The following is a 25,638-nucleotide window of genomic DNA, read 5'->3' as shown; positions in this document are numbered from 1 at the left end:
ATCGCCTTCCTCACCACTGGCAAGCGCTGGCCATACTCTGCCTCCTGGCATTTTACGCCGCCATTGGCACATTTGCGTTTGACACACGTGCGTCCGAGCAATCCGGTTTGCAACGCGCCGAGGCAACACATCGAGCAGGGTGGACGCGCGCGGGAGCGGCCAGTGCGGCATCCGGCAGCCAAACCAGCTCTGGGGGCGGATACGCTTGCGGGAACGCGCCCTTTTCCGCTCCTGTATTCGACCACGGCCTCCGCGATCGGCTGCCGGCGGCGCGCCGTCGGCAGCCGATCGCGGAGGCCGTGATTCGACCTTATACGCCTCGAGCGCTGCCTGTGGGGGCGCCACTGAAATCCCCCTAGCGGCCCCTTTTGAAAGCAGCCGCGGGAGACTCCAGCACGCTCCCCACTGTCACCGCTGCCTTTGCGGCACGTTCACGACGGAGAATTACCGTTTGTATGCGTTGGAAATACATATTTATGTGAAGCAGTCGCTCCGTTCGCGAATGGGGTGTATATTTACGAGAGTGTAAATGTTTCTGACGCGATCTTAGTGCGGTACATTCCGTCCGTAGATTCGCCAGGCGTGTGTCACGGGCTGACGTCGCGAAACCGGCACATGCGTGGAGCTGACTGTAATTGCACTGCCCTGAAATTTACTAACAATATCTCCGTAGCAGTGTTTTACAGATGGTCATGCTGCGGCTATACACTACGATGTAAACCGGTATTGCGTGCTTACATAATCTAGCTGAGCACTCATACCTGACAGCATGCCAGTTATGCCTGCCAATATCATGCCTCAGATATTGATCACTACCCTGGACAAGTCAATGTGGCATAAATTTTAAAAACATTCTACGAAATAAGTACGACGGATAACGCAGAATTCTACGGGGGAATCAGCACAAGAAAAAAAATTAATGCTGTGCCGCCTTGTCGCGATGTCAGCGCTCGCGATCGATCGTCACCCCCGGAAGTCTTTTCAGGCCTGCGCCCAGCAATCTGACGTCAGTTCCGCCCGGCCGACTCTCGGGGAAGCCGCAGCGGCAGCGAGCGCAGCGCGGGCGGCGCGGGTCAGTTCGGTGGCGTGGTGTTGACGGTGTTTCACGTTTGTTGCTTTCCGTTTGTGTTTCGCGGCAATTTCGTTTCCGTGCGTGATGCTGGAGTGATGCGACAATGCCGAATAAGTGTTGTGTACCGGGATGCACCGGCAACTACAAAACAGGAAAGAAGATACAAGTGTTTTCCTTCCCGAAAGACGCCGAGGCTCTCAAACAATGGCTACGCGCCATTCCTAGGAAGGACTTCGTGCCGACTTCGTGCACTAAGGTAAGGATTTGTGATGCTCCTCTTCTCAGCTTGTCGTTGCTTGTTCGGGTAGAAATCACCTATGATGGGAAATACTTGAGCGTGTGGCCGCCGGGCCTCGCGAAGCGCTGACGCCAGCAGTCGATGAAAATCGCCCAGAAAGCCACGTTCGCAGCAACGATGGTCAGCTTCGCTTTGTTCACAAACAGTGCCGCGGTGTCGTTCATTCTTGCAAGCTCTCTGTGGCAGCGCTTCGTGGAGCGCGGTGACGCCACGCTCCCGTGTTTCCTTTCATGTTGTTTGTACCGTTTAGCGCAGCGCTTTTATTTAGATGCTTCCGAAACGTAGGTAAACTTTGTTTTAGCTACACGGACTGTAAAAACGGTCATGCAAACGGGAGCGCATTTTTTTTTCTTTTGAGAAGTGGTGTCTCAGACGTTCATGAAACGTTTGTGCAGGTGTGCGCGGATCATTTCGACGCTTCATGCATCGAGAAGACGACATCGTACACGGATCCAAGGACAGGGAGAGTTATTGAAGTTGCACTCCCAGTACCACGGTTGCGTCCTGGATCTGTCCCAACGTTGTTTCCCGGCTGTCCATCCTACCTATCAGTACGAGACCAGAGCACGAGAGAAACCCCTGACGCTAAGAGGAGCCGACAAGAAGCCTCCCAACTCGCCCGTGCCGTGGAAGAGTCGCTGGCGTCATATGAAGCGGAGCAAGAACGAGACCGGTTTTCGTCCCTCGAAGAACTAAGGGCTCGCCTGCAAGGGTTTTCAGTGTCTCCGAAGTGGACTGTGATTCATAAAGAAGAGTGCTCGATGTTTTTGAACATTATCGACTATCGTGAACCTATGTTGAATGCGTCAGTGACAGTGTTTGCAAACCTTAAAGTCTTTGCCTGCTATCAAGGCTCACCAATCAAGAACCTTGGTAGTGCTGTTGTTCCGGACTCAGTTCAAAAAGTAAGTTCCTTGTTGGAAATTTTGAACAACCTGTGCATGCTGTCTGAGGAGCGCTGCACTTCTCGCCACCTGGCGCAAGCAATACATTCCCTTCTGGACAAATTGGAAGGCAGCATTGATGAAGGCAAGAAAGAGACGGTGAACTTTATGAAGGAGCAGCTACTACTGCTTTCTGCAGAGCGCATTCAGTATAGCGCACAGGTGATGGTGTTTGCATGCATCTTGCGTACAATATCACCGCATGCCTACAAGTTCCTGAGAAGCACAGGTACACTAACTTTGCCCCATCCAAGCACTATTAGAAATGTGTGCTCGTCTATTCAAATGTGCCCACAAGTTGATTCTTCTGACGCCACTTTCCTTCAGTATGTGTCTCAGAGATTCAAACATCTGCAGCCACATGAACACACTGTGACGCTGATGCTTGACGAGATTCATATCAAGCCTTGCTTAGATTACAAAGGTGGGAACATATGTGGTGCAGCAGTTAACTCCAACGAAGCGGCCACATCGGTGCACGTATTTATGATACAAAGTTTGCTGAGCGCATTCAAAGAGGTGGCGCACATTCTTCCGGTAAAAACCTTACAGGGTGAAGATCTTCATGCCATGCTGAAGAAGGTGATCTTGGGCTTAGAAGAAATTGGATACAGGGTCATAGCCGTTGTCTGTGACAATAACTCGCTGAACAGGAAGGCAATGAAGATGTTTCTGCCAGAACCGAAGCTTAGCCCTGTTTACCCGCACCCGGCAGACCCAGATCGGCCGTTATTTTACGTGGTGGATGCTGTACATCTATTTAAATGCATAAGAAATAACTGGCTGAACCAAAAAAATGCTGGAACTTGCTTTTTCTACCCACGCTTCGAGCTTTCGAACAATGACGTTCATCCCGAATGCAAGATGACTGCCTCATTTAAGCATTTGAGAGATTTGCATAAAGAGGAGTCACCCCTGCTTCTAAAGTCTGGGTATGGCTTGACATCAAAAGCTCTAAATCCAAGCAGCTTTGAACGACAGGACGTCAAACTCGTACTGCAGGTTTTTAATCCGCACGTAGCCGAAGCCCTGGCCGCTCGCAAGGGTGATGCCGATTTTCAACATGCGACAGCAACCGCTGAGTTCATCAAAATAATTCTTCGTTGGTGGAGCATTGTCAATGTAAAGACACCTAGTAAGGGCTTCCATCACCGTAACGTTTACGAAGAGCCCATGTCAAACCACACAGATGACCCAAAGGCAAGCTTTCTAAGTGCTTTTATCACATGGCTCGATGTGTGGGAATTTTACAGGCACGACACCGGAGTACTTACCCAGGAGACATTGAGTGCCCTGAGGCTCTCTGCTCAATCCCTTTTGGCATTGGTAAAGTACTGCGTTAGTGAGCTTCACTTTAAGTACATCCTGCTAGGGAAAGTCCAGACGGATCCCCTCGAGAGTCGTTTTGGACAGTACAGGCAGATGGCTGGTGGGCAGTATCACATATCTGTTCGACAGCTTTGCGAAACCGAGGGAAGGATTCGCCTTCAAAATGCCCTTCCAAGGATGAGCAATGATGATCTCAGAGGCATCGAAGAGATGGACAGTGTCAGGGATGCGGGCACCTCTTTTAGTGTTCATGTTAGCGATGCTGACCTTGATGAGCTCAGAGCACAAATGCCGGTAATTGGCTATGTTGGTGGGTATTGTGCACATGCTGCAATGAAAGTTCTCAAGTGTGAAAGCTGCCAGCGGCAGTTGGTCGTTACCGCAAATACGGCCGAAACAGGAGAGGACACCCATTCTTTAATCGCACAACTGGATCGTGGTGGCCTCAAATTTCCCTCTGCTCTTGTAATTGCAGTAGTTATGTACACGGAGGTTGTAGTTAGAAAGCTCATGACGAAAAGTACCTCCACCCAGTTTCTCCATGGGCCGAACCAAAGGAATGTCGTTCGGCAACTTACACTGGACTCTCTGCCAAGGCTTGAGGACATAGATACGTGTGAAAACGGGCACACCTACGAGCTCCTCATCACATTGGTTGCAAACTGTGCAGCAAATATAATGCTCAACAACTTGTGCAAGCAAAGGAACGATCTTTTACGCATTGAAAAAGATCACAAGGCTAAAAATAGGAAAGCCCGAATTTTTCTTGGAAAGTAATTTTCCAAGCGTCTTTCTCTCCACATTTATTCTTCTGAAATTGCGCTGAGGGTATTTGATTGCACAGTCACGACTTGATTTCCTTGGCATACTTCTGCCTAATGTAAAATGAGCCTTGTTTCCGGTTTTGTATGTTTGAATAGCAATACATAGTTTTTTTAATCTCTTTTTACAAGTTGTTGGCTTTTAAAAGTGCTGTACTTTTTTTTTTTTACTCGAACTGCCTCGGTGCCTACTGTAGCAGTTGGACGGCCGGTTTTGGTACCTGAACTGTGTACACTTTCCTTGTGCACTCCTTGTACAGACGTCTTGTTGTGCACTGTGATTTATGTTTTCTTGGATTTTTGTTTGTGATTTTTTTCCCTAGGACATATCTACCTGTAGCAGTGCAACAATTATTTTCTTTCTGTCATTTATCATGTCGTGGTCCACAATTTAGTCACCAGTGTTCTTATGTATTGTATTTTTTGGCAAGTGTTTGAACCTGCAGTGTGATATCTTCTGTTGCTACTGCTACTATGATAAACGAATGGTATGTTTTCCTCTAACCTACAATTGAAATGAAAGTGTGCTTTTTATGTTCCAAAGCCCGGGAATGTTTTTAGCGTTACAATGTGTTTTGTTTTGTTTTCTGAGCTTTATGTCGCAAGATATTGTGTTCTGTACTTTTGGCATATTTTCAGCATTAAGTGCAACATCTTGTGTTGGCTGTCGTCTATCTGGACCGAGAACAATGCGCACTGTGATATTTATACAGACGGCGTCTGGCTGCGATAAATAAATATGCATTATTCCATTCACGATATTCATTATTTCTTGATACCTTGATAAATCCCCGCCGCTGTGGCTCAGTGGCTAAGGCGTTGCGCTGCTGAGCACGAGGTCGCGGTTTCGATACCCGGCTGCGGCGGCCGCTTTTCTGATGGAGGCGAAAAGCAAAAACGCCCGTGTGTACGAGGTTTCGGCGCACGATGAAGATCCCCAGGTAGTCAAAATTAATCCTGAGCCCTCCCCTACGGCGCGCCTCATCGGCTGCGTTGCGTCGGCGCGTTAAACCCTACAATCAATCGATACCATGATAAATCGTGCGGACATAATGTCGAGGAACCTCGCCTGAGTCGGTAGGCGTGAAGGGCGCGCGCGGCAAGCGCTCGCGGCTGGCGCAGCCACCCAGCGAAGGGCGGCCGGCGCGATGTGACGTCGTCGACGTCACGTCACGTGACGCGCAGGCCTGAAAAGATTCCGGGGGTGACGGATCGATCATCTGCTGATATGCTCCGTCCCCGGAAAGACGTGTTTCGGGCATCCTAAGTGCGCCTAAACCAGTGATGCCTAATTTCCTAAACAGCTTCATGCGGCTCTACTGTGTACTACTCTCGCACCGTTACTCCTTTGTTACTCCTTTGTTACTCCTTTGTGTTCATCCGCACTTATTTCCTGGCAAGCGTTCATGAAGCAGTTCTGTCAACAGCTATTTCGACCACTCTGGTCGTGCTGATGTCGTGATTATCAGTGATATCACCTCCCAGCTCGACCCCTGAAAGGTGTTTGTAGCGCAGCGTACGAGCCGTCATTGCTTCTCCCTCGGTTCGATGTGACGTACTCGTTACTTCTATTTGCAACGTGCCCATTTTAACTAACCCAGCTTCTCCCGCCCCACAGCAAAGTCGCACATCCTGGAGACGCTGGTCATGGGAGAGGCCATGATTGGCATTGCCTTCTTCTGGTTCGTCTACAACACCATCACCATTGCCAAGCAGTTCAACTTCTATGGTAATAACAACTGCGTACAACTATATTCCGCCGTTGAGTGCTTATACTGCCAGGTTTCCCTACTGGTGCACCTAAAATTGAAAAAAAAAAAAAAAACAAGAGTAGTGTAAAACTGTATGCAGAAAACGTAGACAGGAAGTTGCGTAATGTAAGGAGATGACACAACGATACAAACGAAGCTGCAATGACAGAAAAAGGCGCGGAAAAAAATTGACAGACACAGGAGTGCGCCGCGAGGGGGAAAAAAAATTCGAGTAACGTTTCTGCGCGTATTACATGCACACGGAGCTATCCCGGGACTGCGAACGCAGTGTCACGGGTATGCCCCATTCCCACGGTTTCAAGTGCAACGAACAAACACGGATGGAAAGAGAACGCAAAGTCAGTATAAAGCCGGTGCTGTCTATTTTGTCTTCGCCGTTCGTGTTTTTTTTTTTTTCGTAGCGCTTCAAACTATACGGGAACTGCTCACAAGTCGCCCATGATGATGTTCTACTACGCTAATCTCCTAGATTTATGTAAGCACTCCACAATGACACTTTTCGTGCAGTGACCTTATCTCCGAAGTCAAGCTAACTGCACAAAACCGGTTTAACCAGAAACGTTATCGACGACAGCGGCAGCCCAGCGCGTTCTTTTGATTAGCTGCCGCGCACCTTCAGGTGGTTCTTCCCATGCCTAGGCGTTTCCTAGGAAAACATGCACGCCCTTTTTGAAGTCTTGAAGTCTTTCTTGGGCTACTTAAACACAGAAATTTTGATCTGTCTGTATGTCTGTCCGTCTGTCTGCCTTTGACTCCGTTCAGTCACCCGGCCAATGTGAAAAGGAAGCCTGCGCAATAATCTAAATGTCTAAGTCCGGTTCATACTTGTCAACATTGTTGAACAAGAACAAGACATTAGGTAAATATAAGACAGAAAGTTAATGCACAAGGGATATTTACAGTGTGCCTTTATAGAAGAATCATAGATGCTTCATTTTTTCGAAATGAAATATTGCATCTACTGGTGAAAAAAATTAACTCCGCCGTCGACTGTTGTCGCCCGCGCCACTATAGCTCCTGGCGGCATTTTAAGAAGTCAAACGGCAAAGGTAACGAAAGGCTCCACTAGATAGGTTCCACGTTCTGCTTGGAACACACGTGGACTAGGGCAACGCGGTTTTTAAAACTTTGAAGTAGGGCGCCTCGACTCACGCGCGTCTCCGCCGTACGGCAGCGCTGGCATCGAGGCACCAGGCCTGGACCAGTGGAACGCGGTAAATTTAAACTGACTTGAGCAAAGCTTTAGCTTGCTTACCTTGGGAGGAGCGCGACGGAAGAGGAACAGCATGAGAGGTGAGCGGGAAAGAGAAGGGAGACATTCACTTGGCAAATGTCCACAAAGGTTATTGTATTTTGTCGACATTTGCAACGAAAGAAGAAGATATGCGGCCAATTTTTTTCTGTCTGCTTTTTAGACGAAGCGCCTGTTTGATGGTGCGTTTCTATGACCATTTCACCTTTAAAAAATTCAGCCCGAGCACACGGCGTAGTGAGAGGAAATAAATTTAGCCGCTCATCCTTCTGGGGAAAAGACTGCGAGATGGAAAGGGGGGGGGGGGGGGGGGCTTTGGAAAGACGTCTGTAAATTCGGAATAGAAAACCCAGATCCAATGCAGTCGAAATATTGGACAAAAATGCCAGCAACAATGTTGGGGCAGGAATCGGCTGCATTTTCTGGTGGTTGTTGCGACCGGGCGGGGGCACCCGATCCGATCTCCGTGGCCTCCGACATACGAGTGGTAGCGTGTATGATGCGAGCGGCCAGCCGCTGTTGCAGCCGTGAAGAAGTCCAGAAGCCGTAGGCTAACGTAACTGTTTACTTCATAGCGAGAGGTGAGCCGAAGCCAAAGAACAATGCCCCGACGGGCGAGGTTACAATACAGGACTCGAGCAGAGCGACAACATCGATTCGCTGCTCTAACAGGAATGAGTTACAACGCTTGGGCAGCTCTATTTATACCCAAAAGCGGTAACGGTCAAACGCAACAAGTGGGAACACGCACAACACTCTTTCCAGAGTTCGTAAGCCGTTCATAGCCTCGGGCACGTTGAGTCCGAGAGAGGGGAGAGAGGAGGACTCCGTTGCGATCGACGGGGCCTCTGTGTCCTTGAAGAGCGTGGAGACGAGCCACGCAGGCAGCCGCCGAAGTTGTGAAATGCGCGAGAGCAAAGCGTCTGACGCGGCTTTGTCGCAACTTGCCACCGACATGATGGCGCCTGTTTTCGAAGGCGCACGAGTGGCTTCGCCGCACAGCCTAGGAGTGATGCGGGGAAGTACTGCGGCGCTGGCCCATTCGTAACATGGTCCACTGTGGCAAATTTTCGAAAAAGAAGAGGACGTGCAAGAAATGGTGGCATCAATTTAAATGTAGGGCCTGGTCAATCTTGTCTCCATCTATAAAACATGAATACATCTGTGCTTCAGAAGAATGTGGAGATCGCCGCGTGCCCTTGAGTGATGTGTGAATAGAAATTCCAGTTTTCGCCGGACATTCCCAGTAACACCGCAGTTAAACCCACACACACAGCGGTATATGCCAAGTGTCAAAACTGGCTCTATGGTATGGAAAGTATATAACCGTTTATAGAGAAACGGACTTCAGGCGTTGTTGTACATACGCGTGGTCTGAAACAGCTTTGTAGACGCGTGAGGATGAGGTACAGGAAAGTTAGCACCATCCTTATTAGAGTAAGGAGAGCCGGGATGACCATCCACATGAGGAATGGTTATATTCAAGTTCCCCTCAACCTCAAACGGACTTCAACGTCACAATACAACATGAGGTTGAGGGGAATTCAGGGAGCGTGTGTCGCTGACGCAGGGATCCAGAGAGTTATGTGACAAGTAATTAGTAAAGGTAAGGTTAGAACTGAGCTGAAATTGGGGTACAAGATTCAAAGCAGTTAGTATTCGTGGATATTTTTCGGTGCGGAAATATCTATTACATAAAACGTTTAGCGGTACAGGGTAAATACAAAGAGAGTATGCAGACAACCGCACTTACAAGCTTTCCATTTCGCGATGTGCACTATGCCCGGGAAAACTAACCTGCATCTTAAAAAGATGCCTCTTCTAATATAAGTGCAAATTGTTTGCAAAAGCAGCGCACAAAATTTTAAATTATCCATTTCTAACTGGTATGTTTGGTCCCCGAGCGCCATACATTTATATTTTTTTGTCCACCACTGCAGTACTCCTCATTTCGCAAGTCATTTTTGCGATTGAAAAATTCCGTTAAAACTTTAAACGTTGACGATGACGAGTAAAGGGTTTCTGAAATTGTTTTGGCGATACATTCACAGATCCCTCGAATTTTTACTGCTAAATTTTATAGCACGTAACGTTAACTAGGCAGGAGGTCATTCCACATGCATTAAGTGTACACGATGTCATCGGACCAGATTTAGAATGGCAAATTATTTATATGCCGGTGCTATCCGACAAGCATCCGTGAAAAAACCAGGTTTATGAGGAGTAAACAATCAGGGGAGAGAGTTTGGCTGGGTTTATCTATCTATGGCGGCAGAGCGCGCGCAGACTTCTTGAAGAACACATCGAGCGATAACGGCGGGCCGCGGCCGCGGTGGGGCTGCGGGCGTTGAAGCGTCAACGTGGCAATGGCAAACACCGGCTGCATGCTACTGGGAAATGCCACGCGTCATACGTGCTTCCAAAGCGCAGACAGCTTAGGTAAGAGACGCCGCGCGCAGGAACGGGAGTTAAAAAAAAAAAAAAAAACACCACAAACGCGCAAAGTACAACGAGAAAGATTTTAATGACGAGTAGCGCGCGGTAAACATTTGCCGACGCACGTTACTACTTAACCGTCTGCACGGAGCGCATGGGCATGCATCTCGTCCTTAGACCTCACAAGCTTGAAGCTCGGCCCGACGCGCATGCCTTGCTTGGGTTTGCTGTTTTGCCGCCCTTCCCCGGTTACTCACTTCGTTCCAGAGCGCGCAGAGGCGGTGGCGGTGGCGGGAGTCACGGGACCTGTAGAGAGGGCGCACAGGCAGGTGTCGCGCCGCGCTTTGACTTGACGTTACCCTGGCAACGTAGACACCGTTGCGAAGGCAGCTCTCTGTCCATGTACTGTCTTCAGTCTCTCACTCTGTGCTCTTTATCGCTCGCACTGCTGGTAGATCAACGCGGCTTGGTGGAGAGACGCGAAAAATTGGCCACATGCGCCATCTATTGCTCACGGAGTAAAACAGGCACGTTCGTGCTAGCATTTACGGTGACAATTGGCGGAGTTATAGAAACAGTATTTTCACCTACGCGCGCGCGGCAAAAATACAAAAGCAGCGAAGGTGCTTTTACGAAAGCCCTCTCGGTGCCGCCCTGCGGTTGCTAGAGAGATTCCCCCGTTGACCTTGGCAGTGAACACATCCCACAGTGAGTGAACACAGTGAACACATCCCTCAGAATTTTAGAACAACCTGCAATGTGCACGCTGAAGGGCGCCGTGAAATCTGCCAGCCTCTCTCTTCCGAACACGAGGTTACGTGGGAATGAGTCTCAAAAGGCGGGGATGAAAAAGAAAACCGCGTAAAGTCCACGAGCAATCATGGCGCAGGCTGCTCGGTCAACCAGTATAGTCTGGTTGTACAGGCGTGGGCTGGGAAACACGCACTCGTTTTTTGTTTTCCAACGCTTCGCGCTATAGAACGCCTCTCGGTTCAAAGACACGTGGAGGCTCGGGTGTTTTCCTTGACGGGCAATAAGAATACACGAAACCAACAGCCATGTAAGCTTCGCTTAAAAAGAAATTAGTGCGGCGAATCCTTACGTGCCACAGGTGCCCTGCTAAGTATGCCCGTACCCTTGTGCGTGCAGGCTTCGCGCTGTCGGTGCTGACGACGGTGGTGCTGGGCCCGCTGTTCGGCAAGCTGATGGGCCACCTGCTGGCGTACCTGCTGATCGCGCTGTCGCAGGACGTGTCCATCTCCTACCTGGTCTCCATCTGCGCCGTCTTCCTCACCTTCCTGCTCGCGGAGCACGCGTTCGTCGGCAGCGGCATCACCTCCATCATCGCGCTGGCGCTCACCGCCAGCGCCCACAGCGCCTCGACCATCATGGACCCGCTGGTGCTGAGGAAGTGAGCGAGCACATCCCGCGAGGAAGACGAGCTTTGCGCTGCGTCGAGTTCATCACGACTGCTAATTGAAACTAGAGCGCTAATGACACTTCGGTGTACGCAATTAAGGCCAGGACTCCTTTGGATACTTTGAAGCTCCAGGGAGGAAACGGACGAGGCCACCAACTCCGATTGCAACTAAAGAACCAACTCCGATAGAAGTTAAAAAAAAGAACACCTGTATTCATATTTCTGTCACGGATGACGCACTACGCTTAGGCAACTTTAGCTTTTGGTTTATCGTCGCCGTTAAAGCTTGATTAATTGTAGGGGATTCAACGCGCCGACGCAACGCAGGTGATGAGGCGCGCCGTAGTGGAGGGCTCCAGATTAATTTTGACCACCTGGGGATCTTTAACGTGCACCGAATTCTCGAACACACGGGCGTTTTTGCTTTTCACCTACAATCAATCAAACTTTCACGGCGACGATAAACCAAAAATATAAACAACCCGAAGGTCCAGTTAAGTTCGATCACACCGTGTAGGAATTTTTTTTATTTTCACTTGGGTCTTTTTATAGTTCATCTTTTTAATTGATTTAACAGTGAAGCTTTTAAACCAATACTTAAATTTCGCCTCTCCATCTTCTTGGCGAACTGATGGAGACGAAATAGTGATGTTCTTTTGATGCGCGAGCCGAGAGGACGATCTCGACTCGCTCCGATGACCGACGACCGATGCTTGGAGCGGGTGAGGGATGAGGACTGCCTTCCTTGCTGGATATTAGGTTTATTTACACTATTTACATTACTCCAAGTTTACATCAGGTCAGAGTGCCGGTTACATTGTCACTCTGACAGCAGCAGCCTGTTCGGCCGAGATCTATACTGAACTAGATCCCCTCTCGACCGACCCTCGAGAAAACCCAACACTCCGGTTTTGATAACAAAAAGAAAGATAAAAACCCTTTAAACAATTAATAGAAACCCATTGATTGGCCACAGGAACCAACCAATCACACATGTGTCCCCACCTGCGGTCACGTGACCCAACCCTCTCTCTTATGCACTCATAGTGCGTTTCCCACGCACGCTGTTGCACCCGACCAGCAAATACAGGACATCTGCGGCCTAAAGTGGACCCATCATTACGTTCAGCTCAAAAGCCAAGCCGACGGCTTGGAGTGGTCTTCGCGCGGCTAACCTCTTCCCGCGTCCTCGTCCGCGCGCGCGCCGGGACAAAGAGGGAGTCGTTGCTAATCCCCTCCCAGGGCGCCGCCGCCCACCTGAACAGCCCACGGGAAGAGACGCTGCCAGCCCAGGCGACCATCGTCGAGGCGAACGACCCGTCGACGAAGAGCGCGCGGCGCCGGATTCGCAAATTCTCAAAAACTTACACCGCGCGCCCATTCGACACTAAGATACGCACCATCATTCAGCTTCCCGTCAGCTTGCCATGCCGAATGACCCAGCCACCTTCAACGCGACAGAGGTACTCAGGCTAATCACCCCCGTCTTTTGACACACAAAAGGACGGGCACAAAACACGCTCTCCGCGGCTCCGAACTTGGCGTCCGTGCGGATACATGAAAGGGACACAGGATCGTAGCTACCAGCGGAGGCGACGCCAATGCATGGGCCACCGGCGGCCTTCATTAATTACATGCGGAGCCCGAACTTAACACCAATCGTTATTTTTCGTTTCCGCAGTTAAAAATATCAAGAGAATGCTGAGCGCCCATTAGCGCTCGCACGTGAGCGCGTTCCTCATGGCGACCGCCCGGCAGTAAAAAAAATAAAATAAAATAGCGAGCGCTCGTGTGTGCGCGCTTCGCGGCGACCACCCAGCGTCCCCGCCGCACGTTTGTCAAGCCAAGCGTACCCACTAAGGAAGATTGGTCAAGATTGGCAAAAAGAAAAAAAAACTAGCGTTTGCCATGACAACGCGATCGGAACGAGGAAGATTCCAGCGTTCACTGTAATCATACTTAACACTTGCTCGGAACGAGACACACCCGTCATAGCCTACACCCCTCCAAGGTGATGTGCAATGATTATAACTTCAAAAAAAAAAAAATGAAGCTCACACTTGTAACAACAATTATAGAGCAAAGGTCGTTGCGGCAGAGAAGAAGAAGCAAATCAGCTGCAATCTTACGTACAGCTTCGCTACACGTACAGCTTCGCTACAGAGACGATTTTAATCCAATCCAATTCAATCCCGTCCACTCCTGTACAATCCAGTCCAGTCCGGTAAAGTCCAGTCCAGTTACTGCTCCTCGCGCATGCGCAGCACGGCTCTCCAGGAGCAACGCGAAACGGCTATCAAGTGGCTACGGCGCATCGTCAGACTGGGCTGCTGCGCAACGGAGGCGCACAGCTGGGCACGTGCCGGCGCCAGTGCATCTGCCGCGGCTATAACGTCCCTCCTGTGGAATGCGCAGACCGGAGAATCATCGTCATCATCATCACCAACCTATCTACGCCCACTGCAGGGCAAAGGCCTCTCCCATTAATCTTCAATTACCCCGGTCCTCAGTTAACTGCGATTAATTTATCCCTGCAAACTTCTTGATCTCATCTGCCCATCTAACTTCATGCCGCCCCCTTCAACGCTTGCCTTTTCCAGGGATTTCTTCTCCAGGGCTTGCCTTCTCCAGGACCTCCCGATTGTTTTGATCATTTTTGCTTTTCTTCAGGGCATTGCAGATTCCCTGATCGTCGCTGGGATAGAAGACATCAGTTACATATTGTGGGTTGAGGAACACAACGTTTATTTTAAACAGGCCACATTCCTGACCGGCAAACACCAACTGACTACATGCGTATGAAAACAACTCTAAAACACTTCATAGCCGCCAGGTGGAGCGGCCACACGTCACATGTTTGTAGCTGTCTTTCCTGTGCCGCCAAACATAGCGGCCACGTTTTCACATGTCCTATATATTGTTAACATACAGCTGAGGAGGCAGCCAGTACTCTGGTGTATGGGCTCCTGCCTTTCGGCTGCCTCCGGCTCTCAGCTGTATGGAAGTTATGCCAATAAACTCCTATTGATCCTATTGATCCTATTCACAATACACAACACCACGCACGCTCATTGCTTAGCTTGCGAGCAAAAATGAATTATAAAGTATGTATATCAGTATACTCTGTATTTGGTGATAGGCAGAGTTGGTGGCCCTGGCCCTTTCCACTCACAAACCTCCCGATCGTAAAATTATTTTTGGGAAGGGGGAGGGGGAGATTCATTTTGTAAAACCGGGTTAAGCGGGTTTTATTGTACGTGTAAAGGGAATGCAAACTCTTTTCGAAACAGCTGCTCCACTCTAAAGATCCTGTTTTGTGTATGTCGTCCTACGGATGTCGACGTGATTGGGTCGCATCTACTTGCGGTTGCCATTTCCTTCTACTCATGCCGTATGCTTACTAAAACGTTCTGGATTCGGTTTTCAACGACTTATTATTGTTCGGTATCAAAAGTTGGAAAATGATCACGGAAAATGTGCTATAAAAATGGCGCAGCTATCGACGATTTTGACGACGTTGAAACTGGCTGCCAACCGTCACTGAGCACCGAAGCTTGTTTTGTTGTTCCGACGCTACGCCAGATGCTGCACATAAAAACAGCGGCGGCAGTTATTAAGGTTCTCGCTTAGCTGGTTCATGAGTTCCCTGTATCGACGAAGACAAGCAGAAGAAGTCTGTTTTCGATACTGACAGCCCTCGCGCCGAGAAGGATGACGGGGGTAGTTGGGGGTTAAATTAGCTTCCTGGCTAATCTCTGGCGACGGCATGCATTGACACCTGTTCTGTGTGCACTAGCCGACCCACTAAACTAATCTATGTGAACGCATCTAATACGTTCACCATGGTCATAGTGGTCTTATTAGCGTCGCATCATGGCGACCGTCCTGCATGGGCGCAGTCCTGTTGATTTTAGCCAATTGATTGATTGATTGTGGGGTTTAACGCGCCGACGCAACGCAGGCGATGAGGCGCGCCGTAGTGGAGGGCTCCGGATTAATTTTGACCACCTGGGGATCTTTAACGTGCGCCGAAATCTCGCACACACGGGCGTTTTTGCTTTTCGCCTCCATCAGAAAAGCGGCCGCCGCGGCCGGGAAACGAACCCGCGACTTCGTGCTCAGCAGCGCAACGCCTTAGCCACTGAGCCACTGATTTTAGCCAACCGGTCAAACCGCCTCCGCTGACTGACTAGCCAGAGTCACTATTGTTAACAGTGACTCGGTCTAGTCAGGACGGCCGCCACGATGCGACGTTATTAAGACCGTTACCGGTGTATACTCTAGTGCAAGCACAGCAGACATCATATTGTTGCAAGAAGGATTTATTTACAGCCTATCGGCGTCCGCGGGTGATGGTGCCAAGCGTCCTTCTCTTCGACCGTCCAGCCTGTTCAGACGCCTGTCCGCTAAGATGACACAGACGCATTGGTGGAATACATGGCGCCTAATGTTTGCACCATATTGTGATAAAAACAGAGGTAACACGGTGGCACATCGCTTACTACGGGCAGGTTCTGGACGCTGATCCGATACACGTACAACACGGTGATCGTGTTCCTGGCCGCCTTCAAAGTTGGTCGCGACGCCGTCGAGTACCTCGCCCCGGACGACCTCATCCTCTTAGGCCACACGTACGCGGCCAAGATCATCGTCAGGTCAGTCTCCCTGCTCTTGGCGTCCGCTACGTCCGTGTATACCCAAGGCGTTTTAGATGAGTGTTAAGTAAGAGAGAAGTTTTTATAAGAGGAAAACATCTGAATTACATGTTTCATATCTCACTGTACGGCCGTTTTTAACATCCGCGAATAATAGTGGCCTATGGTGGATCGCTAATTCGTCTGTAATGGTGAACTGTACAAAAGGAGTGTGATTTGGGCGAGTTGAACTAGTTGTGAGTGCAGCGCTGTATTGTCTACTTCTCGTCCTTTTGTTGTGATGTTTTTTTCCGCGCTGATTTTCAATCATCAACTGTAGGTGCTCTCGCTTTGTACAATTTACTGCTTGCTAGCAAAACTTCCTTTACATACCCGGCGACCAATTTTAAAGCACGTCATATCAGTGTACCATGTATACTATAACATCTCACTTACCGTATCTGCGACAAAAAAAAAGAGAATGGCTGGTTCATTTTTCGTTTCGATTTATTTGCTAAAACGATATTTCAACTCGCTAAAAATTTAGTTCGTTAGTAGTTTCGTAATACAGCTAGCAGTTGTTGCAAGTCCAGGAGCTCTGTAAACAGTAAAAAAAACAGTGAAAAAAAAAACCCAGAAAAAGGCACGTACACACCACTGGAAGTTTCTTCATAATACGAAGAACTGAACACTTGCAGAAATTTTCTTGTTTAATATTTTTTGCGCGTGTAACGTACAGCGGCAAAAATTGTGGGAAACGCTATAGCTCATGCGAATGGCTGGGCACTGGCAAATAATGGTAAAACATCCAACTATGTCGACAGGTGAGCGCAAAGCATTTCCCATGGCAACTTTTCATCCACACCGGCATTTGATCCCACCCATTAAAAGTTACTGTTGGTTAGTGCTGATGGTTAGCTGCATTGTGAACAAGAGCTTATTTTGACTAAGCTTCATTTTGGAATCATTAGATTTCTTTCGATCGAGGCTCGCATGTAGGAGCTGTTTTGCTTCTTTGGTCGATACCTTCGCATTTCTTAAAAAAAAAGCCTCCTATCTCAAGACGTTTACTGATACTAAATGCCACAGCAGCGTGTCCTCTTGCGTACGGCAATGCGACAAGCGTCAAGGCTCGTGCGCCTTTTTCCTCCCCTCCTTTATTCCAGGGGCCTGATGGTGGTGGTGCTTTATCCGATACTGTGCTCGACGGGCTACGAGCTCAACTGGCGCCAGTGTGCGGTTATCATTTGGGTCAACTTCAAGAGCGCCGTCATCATGGGCTTCTCTCTCTCCTCGTGGATCTCCAGCATCAACGTCAGCGTAGCGCTCAGGGTATACACTGCACAGCATGCTGAAAGCCAAGCCAAGCCAAAATTCCAATGCTGTTCAGACTCGCCCTCCGATGTGGGGAGTGGGGGGGGGGGGGGGGGGGGGCTATGAGGTAAAGCTCACTGAAGTGCCACAGAATGATCTAGGCAAGCCGACGCTTTTTAACAGGAGGCGAAACCACATGAAGACGGGTTTTCCTTTTGTTCCTCGACTCTAGCAGAGAAAACAGCACCCACTGCAGATATGTGAACTCGCGACTTTGCACTCAGCAGTACGATTTTGCCACAAAGTCGTTAGGGTGGCTGCATGCATGGAGTTATAGCCTCAAAAGAAATTCGCGAACTGGACACTGATGGCGCTAACACACAACACTTCGGCTCGGGAAGTAACAAAATAGCGCGCTTGTCTCGGTCATGCTGATATACTCAGGGACGCATCCTCAGGTTCTGCGAATAACCCAAATGCATTTCGGCTTTGAATGTACAAGCTCTAATTTGAAACGATTTTTTTTTACCATTCGTATTACTTTGCGAGGCTTGTTCAGATACAATATCACTGCAGAAATTTTTAACAGGCGGCAGTGACTATAATAGCCGGCAAGACAATTACCAAAAAAGGGCTTCAGCAATTTCACGTTTTCCGGAAGTTCTTTCATTTCACCAGCCCTCACTTCGCCTAGTGTGCTGCTAACAAAAAGCTGAATTACTTACTTTTCGGCAAGTGTTCAATGGGTCTCACAGTATTAAAAGAGCAAGACGGCACGTGATCTATTATGCTGGCATCCAACACACTGAGATCCTTGTGTTGAAAAGTCAAACCTGCTGACCTGAGGACACATGAAAGAAAATAGACAACACCCTTGCATATGTGGATATTTGCTGCGCTTTTCAATGCTGCAATCGTGTGAATGACTGTCTCAGATGGCCAATGATGCACTGACGCCCTCCCTCCAGATAAAACAAGGACGCGTCTCGATGGCGTTAATCGTTTCCATTAACCCTTGCAGGAAGACGCCATTCGGCTGGGCCTGGTGTTCTTGTTGCAGTCCATTAATACGCTTTCGCTGCCGAGGGTTATGAGGGCACTCGGTAAGTGGGATCCTGCCACGCTGCACGTGAAAAAAGTGACGGATTTTATTTAATAAAATCGATCAGGTCCTCATTGAAGTTATAAATTAGCCAATATGCCTGTTTTCTATTTAAAAAAGTGGCACTTTACAAAACATTTACCTTGCTGCCAGCATTGCCAACAATTGTTTGCCCTAATAAAGAGTAAACTTCGGCTTGTAAGCTTTGCGCAAGTAGCGTTCCAGTCCAGCTAGCATGCACTTGAATTGTGCTCGTTTTGTGCAAGGGTCACACGCGTTAGGCCTTTTTGCACAGCTTCGGCATCGTGCGAGATCGAAGTGAATAGCAGACACCATCAGCAAAGTATTCCAGGTGCTGAATTTTCGCGCACTAACGAGCCCTCCCACAGTTAAAGAAGAAATGAAGACAAAATACAGGTTCGGTTCATTAAAAAGGGCAATTTATTCTGCTGATGGTGATGATGATTCCTATTGGTTTACCCTTTGAAGCGGGGTGATGACATGTCATCTTACCAAAAAGGACTAATATAATTATGTTTTACACTCTTCGTTTAATACTAGCGCTGCTTAGGGCAGGCACTAAAGCTTATTAGGCCCGAAATACTTTCTTTTGCCTGTTACAGGTGGTAACTGTCCTAGGCAATATTCCCCTCTCAGCTTTTCGTCCACCAGCATTCTAAACTTCTTTTCGTCCCCTCGACAGCCTTGAAGTTAACTTCCTCTCTGATACCCTTAAATCCTAGGGCTTCTGAAAGCCCAATATTCCCTTCATGCAGATTTGGATGGATACCCTCACATTCCAACACTATGTGCCGCATAGTTTCTGTTTCTTTTCCGCAGACCACACATACCCCATCATTTTGTGAATACTTCCTCACAAAACTCTTAGTTCGCAGGCAACCTGCTCTAGCCTCAAAAAGCAAAGCACTGCCCTGGAAATTATTGTAGAAATTTTCCTTTCTGATGTTCACCTTCTCAGCCCTGTACATCTCTAACGACGTTTTAGCTTCCATTTTTTCCTCCATTTATTCATTTCAATCTGCCTTGCCTCTTTTTTGGTTACCTTGGCTGTTTTGGATTCCCCACTGTTCTTTCCGTATTTCATCGTTAGCCTTCTAGTCTTTCTTAACCACTGCGTGTCCACGCTTTTCAAGTATAGGTACCTAAAAACCTTAGCTGCCCACCTTCGTTGATCCATTGCCCTCAACCTCATCTCAAAGCATATTTTACTCTGAGCTTCTCTAACTTCAAACGAAGCCCAGCCCATATCTCCCTGAACTGCTTCGTTAGTTGTTTTTCCATGCGCGCCTAAGGCCAAACGTCCTACCGTTCTGATAATAACGATATCAATTTTATCGCAAACGTCGAAAATTTAATCGATATGTTTAAACACGTGAAGCATTGGCCACTCCGCAGCCACCTCGTGGCCATTCCTCTCTGACGTCACAGAGTCGATTGGCGGCGGCCGACCTGCAGAGCCAGCGCCAAGAAACATCGCTGGGCGGTTGCAATCGATCGTGTCACGAGAATGCTAACCCGCAGTTAACACAAATTTGAAAGTTTTTCAATACTTCCTGCGTTTTTTCGGTTGCGACGATGGCTGTAATATGGGGATCAGTGATCTACCACAGGCGGCCACTTCCTGAACCCTGTCGATCGCAGGCCTGGTGCAGATGTCCGAGGCGGAGAAGGCCAACATGAACATGGTGGTCACGGCGCTGCGCAAGACGGCCAAGGAGTCGACCAGCACGCAGCGGCGCGAGAAGAACTTCAGCGGCGCCGACTGGAAGTGGGTGCAGGTGCACACGTACATCGAGAACCCGTACGCCGAGATCGCCGCCTCGGAAGCCGCCGCCGACCGCACCACGGCGCTCATGCCGCGATTCTCGCTGCAGCGCCGGGACGACACCGCGGCCGACGCCAAGCACAACGCCAACAAGAACATATTGCGCCTGCAGAAGGTGCGTGTGCGGGCAGCTGCAGCATTGTCGACACGTTGTGCTACTAGTGCGCTATCTGGCACAAATCGACTGAAGTTCCCCCGATGGAGGAAACATCGACGCCCGAAGGGAGGGGGGCGAGGGGGAACAGGAGTAGATATGCAAGTTTACTTCCAGCGACAATGAATAACGACGCAAAAGAGGTGGACGTAAAAAGAATTTACACATGGCGCCCGCCCAATTTTTAGATGCGAACGCATCTCATTCACTCGCCTTGTCCCTGCATCCATCCAGTGTTGTCGGCATTGTCGGCGTCCGCCCCTTCCCCATTCTCCTCGCCGCGCCAGCTGCGCTCTCCGCCGCTCACCCCCTCTCCTCTGCGATAGCGAACACTCTCTCGCGAGGGGCATTTGATTGGATTCGATTGGCTTGGCATGGCTTGGCTTGGCTTGGATTGGATTAAAGTGGATTATATTGGATTGTGTTGCATCATAGCCGCGGCAGACGCGCTGGCGCCGGCGCGTCCCTTCACCGTTATGCGCGCTATAAAACGCGGTGCCTGCGCCGCTCCGCTCCATCGTTCCAGCGCGGTTCCTCAGCTGTCCAACGCTGCAACGTGAACCCCCTATGCGTCGCATCTACACAGGGGTTCCCGCGAGGGTAGGTGGGAGTTTTCTTCTTTTTGTGTCCGCCTCTTTTGCGCCGTTATTCATTGCCGTAATGTGCCAACTAGCACCAGATTTTATTCTGCGTAAGTTCGCACTTCACATCTGTGTGAGCGCAAGGTGAATTACCGTATTGTTCAGAAATTCCATGATATTATTCCATCATTGTCAGTTTCTTATTTTTCTTTTTTCGAATACAACAGTTTCGCATCAGGTTTGCAACTCATCCCCTGTTCAACCCAACACTCCCGAAAACGACATCGTGGTAACCCACGCTAACGGGCCTAATGGACACCTCAAGAGATCAGTTCACCTGCAACAAGTCATGTAGGGGCTTGTTGCAAGAAGGCATGCAGGCTTGTAGAGCCTTTCGGAGCTACGGAAGGTCCACGGGTGGATATATATTTACTTCCACACGCATGTGGAGCAAGTATTTTGTGCGTGGTGCAGCAATGGGTGGGAACTAGATAGTAGTGCATCTATAAAGTCCACGCAGTTTGTGAACAACTTCTAGGGAACTTGTAGGTGCCTCGATCTCAAGGGAGTTGGAGAAGTACCAGTGCACCCTGGCTGTCCACGGCTAAAGTAACTTATGGCGTATTCGGTTGGGCGTTTACGAGCGCTTTAGAGTGCTCTGAAACGCGGCCGCGCCTTCGGTTGGTAGAATTAGAGCGCTCGAACTACCTTCGGTTGGTTCTTTCGGAGCGTCAGCCTCCGACTCGGAGTGCTCCTGACCGCTCTGACTTCGGAGTGAAAGCGTGGCGCGATCTGGCAGGGTGGACGGGTCACGTGACACGAAACGCCGTGGTTTACCCGCGGCTTCCCGCGCTATCTGCACGGTGGCGCTACAGGCGCGCTGCTCCCTTAGCTGCTCCGAGGTCGCCGATGCATTCGGTTGGTACGCTGCCTCTCGCGATATGATAGCGAGCAGCCTTGGAGTCTGGAAACTCAGAGCCAGAGGACCGGAGCGGCCAACCGAATACGCCATTAGAAACCCGGGCCAGCTGGTACAATTGTTCATCTCCACCGCGCAAAAATAACGGGACAAAGACGGCGAAAAAAAGAAGGAAGTTCACACTTACCCGTAAGACTTGAAGGTAGCGAAGCTGTACGCAACCTTCACGATCATCGCGAAGGTTTAAGTTTACGATTGCAGCCGATTTGCTCCTCCTCCGCTGCCGCAACGACCTTTACTCCATCATTTTACTCCGACCTTTACTCCAAATGGGAGCTGCTTCCATTTTTTTTGGAAGTGATAGTCATTGGATAATCATTGGATACACCTTGGAAGTACGTACGCTATGATGTATATTTCTCGTTCCGAGCAAGTGTTGCCGCGATTACGGCGAACGCTGGAGTGTTTTGGCCAATCTTGTCGAATCTCCCTAAGTGGATATGCTTGGCTTGTCAACCGTGGGCAGGGAACGCTGGGCGGTCGTCGCGAGGCCCGCGCTGACATGCGCGCGCTCGGAAATTTCTTGGTATTTTTAACTGCGGATACGAAAAATTACAATTTGCCAAACAGTTTCGCTGATAAAACACAAAACAAGCGCTTGTTTAGCGCTTGTCCTGTGTTTTTATCCTGTCTTTGTTCCGTTATTTTTCGTGGTGGGAATCTAACCCGGGCCTCTCCCGTTATGAAACCGGCTTTTGTGCGATCGCCTCCGGGGCGTGATCTCTCGCACGCTGTTCTTTTCGCCAGTTCACGTGCATTCGCGCCTTTAGTGGGGAGCGCAGACGCCGAGTTCGCGCTATAGAGGCTGAGATCGCGAAGAAGAAAACGGAACACATTTATTTCTGAGCACAGTCAGTTGACGATGGTGGCCGCCGTCTTGGCAGCGACCGCGGCCGCGCGGGCGACCATTAAAGCTTGAGCCTCTTGTTCTGGGAAGCGCAACGCCTCCTCCGACTGCTCACTCGTGGTTATTTCTGGATAGGGGTCTCTCGGGCATCCCCACATAAGGTGCTGACGGGTGCCGAGGCAGGGAGTACAGTGAGGTGAAAGGTATACGGCTGGCTGAATTAGGTGTAATTTAGCGGGATTGGGAAATGCGTTTGTTTGCAAAAGACCCCATGTGTGTTCTTGATGGATGGTGAGTTTTGTGTGTGCCGGGGGGTAGACACGGCGAGAGAGGCGGTAATGGGTGGTAATTTCATTGTATCATCCGGTCTCTAGCGGATCTGGCGCCATGGTAGGGGAACCAGCTGGGCCCGGCTTGGATGGTGAGTTCTCGAGCCATACTGTGGGCAACTTCATTCCCCTCCAGGCCAGCCTGCGCCAGAGCCTAGATCTACAGGGGACGTTGGGGGTGCTTGTTGGAGAATTTTAAGTGCCTGAGGCGAAATAAAGCCGCAGGCGAAATTTTGAACCGCCGTTTTAGAATCGGGGATGGTTGTGGAGGGGGTCAGCTTTTGCGTTAGCGCTAATGCTACCGCCGCCTCTTCCGCTGTGGCTGGGTTGGTGGTGCGGATGGTCGGGAAGTTGCGCTGTACCTGATTGGAAGGGCAATTGGAGACGATTGAGAAGGCACCATGCCGCCGATATTCGGCTGCGTCGACATAATGGACGTCATGTTTGTCGCGGTAATTTTTATGTGATGCTTAACCGGTTGCCGCGGCTTCTATAGCTAGCACGTGCCACCACGGTCCACTTTGGGGAGATGTGAAAGGCTGCGGACAAAGCGACTCGGGCATGCCAGTCATGGAGAACTTTCAGTGGCAAGTTCAGAAATACATGTGCGGTGCAACAGCGGGGTCTCCGACGATGGGAGAGAGTCCACAAGCTCTGCTGTTTCTCCAACCTTGCACCACTAGTGTTAGCTGCATGCGCCATTTTTTACTGCGTCTTAGTCGCACCGTTCCTGTCTAATAGGGCTTTTTTATTATTTTATCAATCTCTTCGTCTCCCTCTCACAAGCAATGAACGTTAAGTTCGAGGAGTCTGTTTAGTACATGCAATAGGGCCTTATAGAGGCGGCGTACGACCAGCAAGGGGTGTACAGTGCACTCAATAGCGTTCATCACATGCGGGAATTTTGTATATTCCACTTCTAGTGCTTGGAGGGGTGAAGGCGGCGGGGTATGCAGGATACCACCCATGTGATGCTACCGACGAGGTAGTTTCGACGTATAATTGGGGCGCGTTTTACAACTGTTGTGCAGTACATCTCAGACCTCAGCTCACCTTTGAGACACCCGCTTTTTTGAAAGAAAATTGCAAGTACTAGGGTCAAAACACCAATCGTACCACACAAAACTAATAACGGCTCACACGATTTTTTTTTCTTTAATTACGAACAGCATAAACTGATTGGCAACGCCATCACTTAGTGATGTCTACCTTGTAGCCCACCCATCCGTTGACTGTCAAATTGCGGAGTAGTGAAAGGGTACACTCCTCCCTGCACCTTACTCACAGCTCCTCAATTAACAGACATGAAAGAAAAGCAGGTTTTGCTAAACTGCAAGCCTGGCTGCCCCCATGAACTTGTATGGCGCTGAACGGACAGTCGCACACCCACAGAAGTGAGAACCATACAGCGTATGACGCCCTAAAACAGGCTTTTTAACTTGCTATAGCCTCGATATCTGTGTCATAAAAATGTCTTAGCAGGATGTTAAATTTCTACCGTGTTTTTACGTGTTGCACAAGTGGCGCTCCTACGTAAAGTGGCGGCACGCAATGATTCTGCCGCTCTCATCGACCTACCGTACCTCTGCCCGCACTGCAAGGATACCACAGAAAAGCAGGATATTTGAAACCTCCTGTGGGACTGTGGGGGCCTCCGTCAACTACGAGCCCCGACACGCTCAACATGTGGCGTCATATGAAGAGTTGGCGACGCCGATGCATCCCATCATGCCAAAGAGGCGGTATACTCTCCCCGTGAAAGTTCGCAAAAGAATGAGGCGTAGCCCGAAGAATTCAGGGCTTAGAGGAGCGAGCTCTGCACCCTTTCCCAAACAACCCCCGCTTTTCTTGGGGCACTGGTCACCCCTTTTACCCAACAGAGACTTACACATACACTCCAGCACCACTTTCGAATCATGTGCAAGTCCGTAAAAATGCCCGCGAACGGGCAACTTCCCGTAAGCCTCATTTTGCAACGCGATGTGGGGCAAAAAGTGAGCGTCCAATCTGGTGTTTTGACAGGTGTGCTACAACAAGCAGTACGAAGATGGCATGATCCACAAACGGACCAAGACCACCATATTGGCCGCTCTTCAGTACCCACTTGAGAGAGAACTGTAAGTCGCTTATTGAGCTCACCCGTGTCTCATCAAACCTGTGATTTGACCCTTTACTGAACAGCATCGCAGGAGGCTTTTAAGTCTTCCTCAGGTGGCATCAGATTGGTCCCACATTCGTCCTGTCAAGAGGAAAATCTTAAATTACAAATTACATTTTCAGGAGCAGAGGTGATACCTTCTTTGTCACCGTTTCCTTGGGAGTAGCCACAGTTACGTTTAACCGTGGTTACTAAAATTTAACCGCGGTTATCGCAAACTGCGGTTTTGGCTGTGACACGCGAAATTCCGAATGTGGTGACACCAGTCACGTTGTTGTGAGTGCAACAAAATTAAATTAACAAATTTTTAACCTCACGATAAAAAACCAAAGAGAAGCAGCATAAACAAA

At 49.5% G+C, this 25,638-nt stretch overlaps 1 protein-coding gene and 1 pseudogene across 2 annotated transcripts in view; both read left to right on the top strand.

The window, feature by feature from the left end:
• The first annotated feature begins 1,076 nt into the window (after positions 1 to 1,076).
• On the top strand, positions 1,077 to 2,825 carry LOC144162655 (uncharacterized; annotated as a pseudogene). Its single transcript, XR_013320735.1, has 2 exons — positions 1,077 to 1,328; positions 1,766 to 2,825. The product of XR_013320735.1 is annotated as an uncharacterized LOC144162655 (transcript).
• Positions 2,826 to 3,820: 995 nt separating this feature from the next.
• LOC144161613 (sperm-specific sodium:proton exchanger-like) overlaps positions 3,821 to 25,638 on the top strand; it is an 87,178-nt gene continuing 65,360 nt past the window's right edge. Inside the window, exons 1-8 of the mRNA XM_077692250.1 lie at positions 3,821 to 3,953; positions 6,083 to 6,193; positions 11,074 to 11,335; positions 15,856 to 15,999; positions 17,145 to 17,310; positions 18,314 to 18,395; positions 20,057 to 20,355; positions 25,153 to 25,247. Coding sequence (XP_077548376.1) covers positions 3,821 to 3,953; positions 6,083 to 6,193; positions 11,074 to 11,335; positions 15,856 to 15,999; positions 17,145 to 17,310; positions 18,314 to 18,395; positions 20,057 to 20,355; positions 25,153 to 25,247 — 1,292 coding nt within the window. The remainder of the gene's footprint in view (positions 3,954 to 6,082; positions 6,194 to 11,073; positions 11,336 to 15,855; positions 16,000 to 17,144; positions 17,311 to 18,313; positions 18,396 to 20,056; positions 20,356 to 25,152; positions 25,248 to 25,638) is intronic.

This window comes from Haemaphysalis longicornis, unplaced genomic scaffold (genome assembly GCF_048455015.1).
Source record: "Haemaphysalis longicornis isolate Haplotype H1 unplaced genomic scaffold, Haemaphysalis longicornis Haplotype H1 scaffold_12, whole genome shotgun sequence".
Lineage (NCBI taxonomy): Eukaryota > Metazoa > Arthropoda > Arachnida > Ixodida > Ixodidae > Haemaphysalis > Haemaphysalis longicornis.
This window is presented reverse-complemented; position numbering and strand designations above follow the sequence as displayed.